The following is a 12,408-nucleotide window of genomic DNA, read 5'->3' on the forward strand; positions in this document are numbered from 1 at the left end:
TCCGCTGAGACTTCTGAAATCACTCCTGCAGAATAATCCACTTCTCTGTTGTTACTCTGTACTCTCAGTGCTGCCAGCCTCTAATATTCAAGAAATGGCCCTGCAGAGCTGGAGAGCCCCTGCAGTTGTAGAAACAGCAGTTACTGAAGAACAGTTTAGATGTATGCCTCCACGAGTTTCAATGACAGTCTGTGTGTGTGACTACATTATACCCAGAGCCATAGAGAGAAAGGATGAGAGTTAACCCCCTCTTTCAATGGCGCTGGTTATACCTAACAACAACTTTTTTACTGTTACTGTTTTGATAACTGCCTGTAGCGGTTAACTTAATGTTGTTAAGTTACTGTTGGCGAGATACCTTCAATGAATAATGTCATCCTGTCCTTTGTAGCACTCGGGGAAGTACAGTAACTATAACTTGGAGTAGCTGGCAAGCTTTGGCATGAACTCTTTTATCAATGATATAGTGGTTTAGATCTCATTCATTCACTGTTCCGTGTGCATGAAAACTCGTTAGATTTCAGTGGCACAATTTCAACCGCAGATCTTCAATACATAAAACAATTTTGCTTTTCATGTGAGCAGTGTGTTTCTGGCCTACATTCAGTCAATTGAATGTCATTTACTGAAGGATAAGTAACAATAATGATGGCTATTCTTTGGGCGTGGCTCATGTTGTGGGGAAAACTTAATAAACTGTAATATTGCTGTGTTGTAAATAAAGTTTAAAAAAGAAACTGGTGGTGCATGTGTAGAAAAAAAGAACAATGAAGCTACTTCCAGAGGAGTTTTGTAGATGTCGTATTAGCTGATCCTATGTCCTGATCACGTCATGTCATTCAGACAACTTTTACAAGGAGTGAGATTGGAAAAACATTCACATCAGCCAAGGTCGGGTCCTCAGTCCATGCAGTAATATCCTTTATACGATCATGCGTTCACAAAGTGGTGATCCTCGCTCCATTCTTGCTTGATGCCCCTTTTCACACTCAATCATGATACTATCACCTGTCACTAATGAACCTGTTTACATGTGGAATGTTCCAAACAGGTGTTTTTGGATCATTCCACATCTTTCTCAGTCTTTAGTTGCTCCTTTCCCAACTTGTTTGAAACGTGTTGCTGCTACAAATTCAGAATAAGCAGATATTTACCAAAATCAGTTAACCTGACAAGGTAAAATGTTAAATATATATGTTGTCTTTGTTGAGAATGTCAAAAAGGATCATATTCTGTCTTACAGTTTGTGTACACCGTATAGGCATTCTTTTTAAGGTTCAATCAAAATTGACTCTTTGTACTCTAGAAATACTTGTAGAAAACTCCTGTACTGTATGCTGGAAACCTTCAGCACCATATCCCACAGACACCACCACTGTCATCACAGTAACTCAAAGTGAGTGACGGCAGCAGCAGCAGCAGCAGCGGAAGCATGATAACAGGCACTGCCATGCCAACTGTTGTCAGGGCATTCTAACGCTATAGTAATGTAGGATGACAAAGACGGAAAATGTAGAGAAATGAAGAAATGAACAGAGAAAATGAAAGGGCAGGCAGATGAAGGGAAAGAGGGATGAGGAAAGGAAAAGATGGCGACTGTAAGTATCGGAATACTAACTGAAGTAGTCAGCTTGCAGAATTCCGCACAGCTCTGTTTAGGAACAGACGAGCCTTGTTTTGACAGCTAACATAGTCCAAAACTTTAAGTGTAAGAAAACATTTCATCTGTCGTCGCTGTTTACATCTACACAGCAGCGAGTCACTGTCACATCCTATACGACAGGTCTTTTGTCATGTCTGACACGCGGGATAGTGAGCTATAATACGTCTGCTGTGTTATTAATAGCAGCCGGCTATACTGAAGCACCTCTGGGACTATTGGAATGCCGTAAGGCCTCCATTAAGCAGATCAAATATCGCCATGATAAAACATGATCCATGGGAAATCTATAGCAGGTTGGTGCCAGCGCTCTCATCAAAGCCCGCTCCTCTCCTCTCACACTACCAGCTGTCCTTCGGCTGACAGTGCGACTATGTCACATTAAATTCCAATTCAAATTACATTCAAACTCCATTTGCAATATCACTTAGCAGAAAATATGGCAATTATTGTACTTGTCGCCTCAGCGTTATTTTTGGAATCTGATGCTGGAGATTTTTTTTTTTTTTTTAAGATCACATCGCTGTACATTGACTTGAAAATTACCATAATGGATCTCTGATGGGCTTCAAATCTTTCCAAGTCTCCTTCCAATATTCCAACACTACTTTGTAGCCAGAATGCTATAATACTGTAATGACTTTGGGTGATGTGTCTGACTGAGTCTTCATATTTGTTTATGTCAACCAGACAAATTTGATCTTTTCAGCCAACTTCTTCGATGGCTGAGTGGGGCTGAGTGGGGCTGATTGTGGCTGGGTTTTGGCCACCCTGGCCTGTGGGCTGGCACCAGAAAGCCAAATGTGAGCTGGCTCTGACCCATACAGTATAAGGCTGCTAGATTTGACTAACTTTCTGGGTAGCTCAAGTGGGCTGAGAATCAGCTCAGTTTAGCCAATCTTACCTCCTAGAAATTCCATGCACTTTTTGCACTACTTCGTAACACTGTCTCGTGGCACCTATGTCCAGTTGGACCAGAAAGTTGCATTGGGGCACTTTTTGTTCTTGTTCTCTCCCATCTAGAACCTTGCTTGTGTTGTATGAAAATCTCATATGTACATCGCTTTGGATACGCTCATTTGGCCGACACGCTCTGTATGATTGTGTCTTTGCAGATTATGCTCAGAAAAAGTGCAGGCATACTTGAGTCAGGCTGTTGTTTGGTCAAATTACTAAGTATTAAGAGTGTTTATGTCACACCTCTTTAAACATGTTTACCTGAGTGAGTAGTAATTAGTATTTACGCTTCATTTAATTATTACATTTAACATTTTGAATTTATTAGCTTTGCTCATTGAAAAGGTGGTGGTGGTGGTGGTACACACATATCACCCAGTAAATGACATGAGTTTGGCTACATGTTAATTATTATATTTAAAGCTGTTATGAGGGCAAATTTGCTGAGAGTTCATATCTTTATCTTTAGCATCATCACTCCTCCTGTAGCAGATATCAGCTGCCCAGCGCAATCACAGTTTTGCAGCACAACACAAAGCAGCTCTAGAGTCTTTCTCTCAAAGGCACTCGCTTTATAGAAGCGAAGCGCACGAGTCATTTTCACTGGTCAGACTTTCTCAGTTCGACGTGAAGTCTTAATGGAAGAGTTCTTACCAGCTAACACTAGCTGTGAAGCCTTTGGAGTGCGCTTCAGAAAATGGCATTCATTGTGCTCATCTCTCCAATCTGCACGTCTCATGCTCAGTAATGCCTCGTAAAGCTAAAAGCCAAGGTCTCAGACTCTGTTCTGACTGCGTTTCTCTCAACTTCTGTCGCAAAGCTCCTCAGTAAGTGATATGAAGCCATTTTAAAGAAAAAAAGCATCCAAGTATTTGAAGCTGTTACTATATTTGCAAGTTCTGCCTCAGCCTTAAGCTAATTGCTGTTTCATGACAGTCCCACAGCTGAATAACAATGCTGAGGTAAGAAATGGACCGAGTGAAATGGGAAAATGTAGAGCTGACACTCTTTACTCCAGTGTGATGAAAAAATTGCATAGTGTGAATTTAAATTAGATATGATGACAGTGTAAGCACATAGAGTAGAGCAACAGAATGAATGCCAAAGTGCTAGTATGAAACTCTGTCTGTCAGGCCTGCTCAGATCTTCTAACACTCATCAATTTTACTGGGAAAAATACACAATGTGACATGAACAAGCCAACTCTCAACAAGTTTGTGTGTGTTTGAATGTATGTGTGTGTGAGAGAGAGAGAGAGAGAGAGAGAGAGGGGGAGGGGTGGGAAGATCTACCCGATCTACACCCCCCTCGTTGCTTCTAATTAGAGGCCGACGTTCAAGGTCAGATTCACTGTGTGCAGGTAAGACTGTTTACACTGCTCATGTATGGGTGTATCTGTGTGTGCGTGTGTGTGCGTGAACAGGAAATGAGAACAGGCCATATCTGTGATGATGGTGTGCGTCTCTGAGAGGAAACTCCGTTTAATTAGTGCTCTTCAGAGTGAGATCAGACTGACCAGGTGGGAACGGCAGATTAAGAGCAAAGAAGAGGAGAGGGAAGGAAGGAGGGGGAGACACAGCGAGAACACGATCATGTTGGCACAAAGCAAAAACAAAAAGCGCTGCAGGAGATCATTACCTCACCTGCCATGAATGAATTCGTTAGTGTTTTGGTCCTGACATTGTTTAACCAAGTCATACATTCACAAAGGGCGTAGCTGCTTTTTTCTCAGCTCATCGCGTGAATGTGTGCAGCGTTTAGTTAACAGATGACAGAATGAAAATAATCTGTTATTTATGCCGTGAGAAACTAAATCACTTACAGGGTAATTCACCTGACATTTCAAGAGAGGAACTGTGTTTAAAACTGCGTTCAAATTGTGAGAGAAAGCAGCCAGAGAGGTGAACAGCAGGAAGATTATTATGAAGCTAAAATAGTACTGAATGACTGACAGTTTGACAAAATTACTGGAGCATTAAGAGGAAGTAAATGGGGAAGTAAAAAAAAGCATACAGCAATGAAGTAAGTGGGTCTGCAAACAAGCAAATATTAAGAACTCTTAGTAAGCAGTAATTAATTAAACAAGCAAGTAAACTGTAAATTAATAAGAAATTGAATAAGTCAGTGAGTAAGCTATTACGTAAGTTACTAATTATAGACGTCAGTGTGTAAACAAGTGATCAATCAAGCAAGTAAAGTTTATTTTGGCAGCCTTCCTTCCTGAGAAACATCACAAAATGACTCACAATGAGGACATAAAAATGCTAAAAGATAAATAAATAAAGGCAAATGTAAACTCCTCACATCCTGAGTGCAAAGACAGAGAGAGATCCAAAGTTTAGAGGCACAGACTGCGTGAGTCTGAAGGCTCGAGTGAGGAACAGCTAACGAGCCCTGATCAGAAAACCATCTATTGGTGATACTGCTGTAGTATTTAATACAGTAATTGATGTAAGTGGTCACATGAACGTGCAGCGCTCTGAAAGTGATTGCTTTATTATGACTTCAGAGCTGTCTCCAAACAGTGCATCAAAGTTACGGGTAAAACACACCTCTGTCAAATAAATTGTGGGTTAATGGGCAACAAACAACGTGCTGGAAGGCTGTTTATGTCTGACTGGGACATGAGCAACTTTTACAACAGCATTAAGATGAAGTACCATCAGGACTGCGAGGGCTGTGGTTTACATGGTATACACGTGTACCACTCTAGGTCATTCCTTGGGTTCTGTGAGATTTTAGGGTTACATGTGTAGGTTACGATGCTTTCAGAAGTTTTTCCTGGGCTTGTGCTTGTTCAGGAGCCATTAATGCTGTGGGCCTATAAGCCCACTGAGACATTATATGTGATATCTGGCCATAAAACCAAACTATCATGACTTGATAAGAATATTAATGAATGAATAATAATTGCTTTTTCCTTTTATTGTACTTAACTTTTTGTTAGGCTTGTCAGCTTTAAACCTTGTCACTGAGGACATTATTTGTAGATGCGGACTCCGTCTATGTTGCTGTCACAAGTATAATAAGACAAATGAGTCTGTGTGTGTGTGTGCGTGTGTTGGGGTTTTGACAACACAAACAACTGCGGCTGAGATAAAGCTCATGTGCAAATTCAAGCAGAAGATTAGTCCCCTGATTTTGTGTAAGTTCACTGACAGGACAAACACTTCATAACAGAGCGACGGCAACAGTCACACCTTCGATTCCACTGTGAGTGGAAGTTTGTGCTGCCGTACCGAAACTGATGTGCTGTTTGAGATAAGAAAAATGAGCCTCAGACGAGTGCTGGGACCAGGATTTTGTGTGCAAATGAGGCAGGGCACAGATAACAATGGAGCAAGGCTTATTAAATTACAAATGGAGGGACAAAAGAGCAGAGAGAATGATAAGATGCATGAATATGAAATGAATCAAATGAGCGGCGCAGAGGAGATAAAGCAAATGAGAATGTGAGTGATCTGAAGTCTGATCGAAGGAGTAAATAAAGATGCAAAGAAGGAGATGAAGTCACAGAAGAGGATAAATAACAAACTGAGCAAGGTTCAGCCGGGGGCCAGATGCATATGTGTGCATATGTGTGAACTCTGTACCACCGCAGCACCAAGATGATCTACATTTGGAATTTCTGGAATTTGCCCTCGCGGGGCAAATAAAGGAATATTGAATTTCATTGTGCTACACATGTTTTCATTATCTTCATTATTCCTGGTCATAAATAAATCACTATAGGGTTTCTACCAATGCAGAAAATGCCTGGAGACACAAAGCCCTCAATAATGGATGATGCCTTGTCTTCTGGACAGCAGATTAGTGGATTAAAAGGAGTGTGCGTGTGTGTGTGTGTGTGTGTGTGCGCGCGCTTGTGCATAAGTGCGCGTGTTAATCAATGGGAAGTCCAGGAGCAGCTAAAGGCCAGCTGAAGAGAGATAGCCTTCTAATTAACTGCATTATCCAGCTGCCCATCGCTAATGGGACATGTGCAACTGATTAAACGGCAAGTTGCAGAGTTTTCAAGAAATGGGGAGTAGAGGAGGGACTGAAAAAGGGATGGGAGGAGAAAATAACAGCTTGACATGAAAAGAGAAGAGAGATAAGTAAGACGAAGAGGAGAAGAAAGTAGGAAAAGGGAGGGGAGAGGTTAAAGAGAGAGAGAGAAACGTAAATCAGATATGAGAGGAAAGCAGTGGACAGGAGCAAGAAGAGGAGGTGAAGACATGAGAAAAATGATGTGCAGAAGGATGGGAGTTTTAAAAAGGAGCAGAAAGGGTAGCAGGAGAGGAATGAAGAGAGGGAGACGAGATATGGTCTGATGATGAGGTAGATGAAGTCCACTCAGGAGTGGCGAGGAGGAAAAGAACAATGGGGAAGGAATGCAAAAGAGAGGAGACAGATGAGGAGACAAAAGGAGATTGAAGAGAGTAAAGAAAGTCGAAGAGAGCGACAGAAGAAAGGAGGAGAAGGGGAAAGACATTTTACCTTGACAGTCATCTCCGCAACAAAGATGGCGGTGAAGATGTAGTTGGAAATTGTGAGAAACACCCTTTCCTGTAAGAAAAGGAGAAGAGGACAGAAACAGAGAGAGAGGTTAAAGAAGGAGGGGGAGATGAGACGAAGGAGAGACGGAAAGAAGTGGCAGAAACACGGCCTGAAAACAAAGTTCACGGACTTCAGTGTTTTTGCTATTAAATTAAAATTACATCTTTTTGGCTAATTCAAATGCCAAATTTCAAGGAGCTGCTATGCGTTAATTTGAACGCTTTAGATCACTTGCTTTGTCAAGTGCCTTCCATTCAGTGTTCTGCTGCTGCTTGATTGCAGGAAAGTGGCTTGATGCCAGACTCCAATCAGAGCTTGGAGCAAGGAAGGCAAAGTGGCATTTTAAAGTAGATTAATTCAATTAATCTAAATAACTGCTGGTTTATTAATCGTTTGTATAATTATTTCATTCTAAATGAGCAACAGCTTGTTTACAAGAAAGAGAATACATTAAAAATCGGTCATTATTACAACCACAATCAGACACTGAGCCTGTTCTCATATTCAATTTTTGACCCTGAAACAGCGTGATAGGAAATAAAAACCAAAGTCCAGAATCAAGATTTAGCTCTAAAGTTTTAGAATATGTCGATTTTGTTGATAAAGAAAAACCCTATATGTACATATAACTCTGTAAAATCATTTCTAACACTGTTTAAATGGTCCAGTGTGTAGAATTTGTTTGAATCTGTTGTTGTTACCAGACTGCCTTGCAGTATCTTCGGCCTCTCCAGGGCCACTGTGATGCAGTTGAGAAAGATGAAGGCCAGGACCACGTAGTCAAAGAGCTTATGGGCGATGATGGATTGGCAGAGGAGTCTGAACCTGACAGGGAAAAGAAGATATGAGGAGGATGTAAGATTTGTTCAGGTATTGCTTATAAGGACATATGTTCATGTGCAAATGTGTTAAAACAGCAAAGAGTTTACTCCAAGCAAACTGTCTTACAGGCAGCCAGAAAGCATACAGGACCTACGGGTGAAAGGGAATATCGCTTACTGTTGAGATCTGATATTCTGCAGTGACTCCTCTGTTGAAAGCTTTGTACGATTAAATGAACCAACAGCACAAACAGCTCCATCCTGTCTACCAGACAGACTGTAATCCTTTTAGTTTTGCTACCAACATCGTTAACCCCACAGGATGAGAAGATAAACCTCTCTCAAATAAATAAACATCTTGTCAGCTATTGTATTTCCTGCTTACATGCTGTGGTTCACTCGTAGTTGGGCAGTGTGAATGAGAATTAAAGTCCAACCTTTTTTTTTTTTTTCCCAATTAATGGAGAAAAAATTCTATTATATAAATTCATATGACTTTTTTGGGCTTTTCTCTAAAGTTTTTTGTGAAATGTTGAATATTTTCTCTCTCCTGGCCTCTTACAATTACTCAAATGAAACAATCTGACAGGTTTTAAGCAGAGAAACTGCTCACCGGACACACATATAGCGTTCACAAGTACCACTGGTGCTGGGACTTTAACATCCACAGACACCTGCAGTGTTGTCGCACAGCTGCTAAATACAGTAAGCACCTCCTGAGTGAAGCCCTCAACCATCTCAGCTCATCTGGCAGCTACAGAGGGAACAGACTATACCTACTGCAGCACCAGCTCCCTAGGTGAGGAAATCGATGTTTTAATCTGACTGCTTTTCCTCCAGACCTGGCAACCCTGTCCCTTTATCTATTGATTCAAATCTGGCAACCCTGTCCCCTGAGATCGATCATGACCAGCGGCATCACTGGCGTAGGCACTTATCCCTCTTGAGACACAACTTCTGTTGTTTCTCCTTTTGTTTCTTTGTCTGCTTCCCTCGCTTTAGAGCAAGCACACATATGCTGACACACACACACACACACACACACACACACACACACAATCAAGCATACATAGCACACTGAGGCATAAACATGGCATAGAGGTGCATATGCTCACACGCTCCCACATGCACATATGCAAAGTCATCCACAAACACATGCATGAACGCTACCAGCGATATGGTCTGACGCTAGCACACACACACACACACACACACACACACACACACACACACACACACACACACACACACACACACACACACACACACACACACACACACACACCGCCAACACACACAGCCCTTGCTTGACAGATGGCACCTGCCAGCATGCCAAAACACAGCCCTGGGTTCTGGCTTCCCTTAAGTGGCTATCAGCACGCAGGGAATAGGGTGAGCGAGCGAGTGGATGACTGAGTGATTTTTCTTTCATGTTGCTTTCAGGGAAGTTTCTACCAGCAATGCATTGACGGCTGGGAGACAACATAATAACACTGACAAACACTGACACGCACACAACTTGGAGCCCAGAGTGAATAACGCCATCGAAAAGGAAAGAAAAAAATGCTCTGGAGGAAGCACACAGTGATATCACTTTAACAAGCTATTTGTGAAACCTGAAGACAGCAGTTTTCTCTGTATGAACAGACAAATGGTTTGACTGTGCAGCTCACTGTTCTTCCACATTATCAGGACAGACCTGGTAATGTTCACTAATCTTTGTTTTCAGGGCCATTGGTCTTACTTGTCGACTCGTCTTTCCACACTCGGTTTCTCTGCGATTCAGTGCTGCCCGATAGAAACACTTTGGAAACCATCACACAGGCAGACACATCCGGAAAGATGGTGCTCACTTTGTTTTCTCGCTGAAAGGTTAACCTGTGTTACAAATTTTCACCATTGTCAAGTGGACCAAGGTTTTAGATAAAGGTCAGTGGATTTTACATGACAGTCGCTTGTTGGAGAGCATATGGAGTCTGCACTCATGAGGGCATCAGCATCTCTATATCTAAAGCCCTCAAAAACCTGATTAGTGCACTGAAGTAAATAGCATCAAGAAAGAGAAATATAAAAGTCTCCTATGTGAAATAGCCAACCATAACTGTCTAACTTTGTCTTAGATGCTCTCAGGCTTTGGTGCCTCATTCCAGATGTTTTGGATCTGGATCTTCAGCCTCCAGGAGGATCTTTCTCTCTCTCTCTCTCTCTCTCTCTCTCTCTCTCCCTCTCTCTCTCTCTCTCTAAGCTATATTTTCCTTTCTTCTCTTCATGTAAATGGTGTGATTGAGCTTTCCCTCTTGTGTGTTTGCATTGTCTGTCTTCTTCCTAGGTCTCCATGCTGGAGACGAGGTCAAGTGGCTCATGTCTGTTTTGCAACCCCTGGAAGTTGCTCCATGTTTTCCAGGATCCATATTCTTGGCATAGGTTTACAGCCTTTCTATAATTTGTCATCATCATTGTACCACTGTATTTTATCTATTGCAAGTCTGTCTTTCCTGGGAGAGGATCCCTCCTCTGCTGCTCTACCTTCTTTCATTTTTTCTCCTGTGAAAGTTTAAGGGTTTGATTTTCAAGGCAGTCATATGCTGCACAGATTGTGAAGCCCCTTGAGGCAAATTTGTGACATTGAGCTATATAAATAAAATTGGCATGACGACCAAAGTCTGAATGACATCTAACTTTGACCAAGTAAATATGACTCTGTAAGTAGAGGAGTAATTCACAACCAACATTAGTAGGATAAAGGTAACTGGATTTCACAGCAGTCACAGCATTCCTATATTCAGACTGGAAATGGGTTCATAGTTTGGGTCATGCTGCATCCCATGAGACAGTATATGAAAATGGACAACATCATAAGTGAATGCATCTTCTGCATGTGTGCCCTCAGTGGAAACTCTCCACCACAGCTAAAGTGTACCATATTCCCCAAACCCGAAAACCATTAATCTCCAATGAAGGACGTCCTCTTTATTTTTGAATGCTAATTTTCAGTAGTTTTCACTGAAGTTGTCAACTCACTTGTTCTGTGGGGAGAACATGTAGACGGACCAATCCTCTCTGGTTTCGCACCAGTCTGGCTTGTACACTTCCATCATCTTTTGGATACGGAAACACAAACTCTGGAGGAGAGAATCAGTGATATACATCATCAATTCTGTGTTTACATTCCTGTAATTCAGCTTGCTCGAGCATCATTATCCCTGTTCTATCCATACCATAAATACTGTTATAATGATTGAAAATGATCATCCAGAATTAGAGGATCTCTAGCATGCTTAAAAATGTCATAAAGTGACTGCCAAGTCACTGCAGAGGTTAGAAAAACCAATAGTGCTGTCTCATTTCTACACCAACTCCCACAATGATTATGGTTTATGTTTTTTTCAGTATTGCTTTGGCTTATCTAGGAACCATTAAGAATTCCCCATTCATCCACTGCTAACAGCATCCTTGAGTAGAACCATAAAGCTCCTCTCTCACTTTGAAACAGAAACAACAACAACAAAAAGGCACTTTTTTTTTTGCTTTTTTAGCATCTCTCCTAAAGCTAAAGTATCTTCTGTAGCACCTTGTCGCTATAGAGTCAACGGAATAAAGTGCTGCAACGTCCTCTTTAGAGGTGATAATCATTGGTTTCATTCATTTCATTGGTTTATTGTTGCTCTTATGGCATTTCTTTTTTATTGACTTGACTCACATAATCTGTCTCTTCTTCAAGGTCTGCTCTGTCTTTGCGAGCATTGACTTGAGGGAAAACCTCAGCCATCAGCGTGTGGGGACCTGGTGTCTTGCCGTTACAGTCTCGGTGGTCCATTCCTAAAACACTACCAGCCCCAGACCCCCCAGTGATGGATCCCCCTGCCCCAGAACCACATCTCCTCCCAGGCTCGGGGTGGACAGGGGGAAGGCCTGGGGGCTGTCCGCCTGCCCGAAGCAGCTCTGGGAGCTCCAGGGAAAGAGCACGTCGATCCCTCCTCGCAGCAAAGTGCCTGGAGAGGAACAAAGGAGGTGGAGGTGGATGATGAGGGGGTAGAGGATGTTGGGAGTGGGATGAGTGGGAGAGAAGGGACTCCTGCTCGGCGGCATAGGTGTAGGAGTGGGGGGAGTGGGTGCTGTGTACACGGAGGCTGCCTCCCACCAGAGGAGCCCCACCAAACCCGTAGCTCCTTCGGCCCAGACTGTTTGAGCTAGACCTGCAGAACCCAAAAGATCGGAAGTGCAATTAAAAGGTATCTAATATTGATGAACATTTTATTAAGTGTCAATAGGAAGAATCAACATGATTCTACAGATCGAGAGTTTAGTCATGAAGTTAATAAAGGCATGACATGACAGCACAGGTTTAATGTTTCCATGTTGGTAACAAAGGCTCAATAAGGTATTAAGGATCCATTAAAGCAATAGCTGAAATCAATCTTTGAAAATAAA

General features: G+C 42.0%; 1 protein-coding gene across 1 annotated transcript in view; it reads right to left on the reverse strand.

The window, feature by feature from the left end:
* Positions 1-12,408, reverse strand: part of cacna1ib (calcium voltage-gated channel subunit alpha1 Ib) — a 205,021-nt gene that overhangs the window by 48,013 nt on the left and 144,600 nt on the right. Inside the window, exons 18-21 of the mRNA XM_076727506.1 lie at positions 11,678-12,173; positions 10,999-11,099; positions 7,858-7,981; positions 7,097-7,165 (exon numbers count right to left, since the gene is read on the reverse strand). Of these exons, the coding sequence (XP_076583621.1) occupies positions 7,097-7,165; positions 7,858-7,981; positions 10,999-11,099; positions 11,678-12,173 (790 nt within the window). The remainder of the gene's footprint in view (positions 1-7,096; positions 7,166-7,857; positions 7,982-10,998; positions 11,100-11,677; positions 12,174-12,408) is intronic.

Source organism: Chaetodon auriga, chromosome 4, assembly GCF_051107435.1.
Source record: "Chaetodon auriga isolate fChaAug3 chromosome 4, fChaAug3.hap1, whole genome shotgun sequence".
Lineage (NCBI taxonomy): Eukaryota > Metazoa > Chordata > Actinopteri > Chaetodontiformes > Chaetodontidae > Chaetodon > Chaetodon auriga.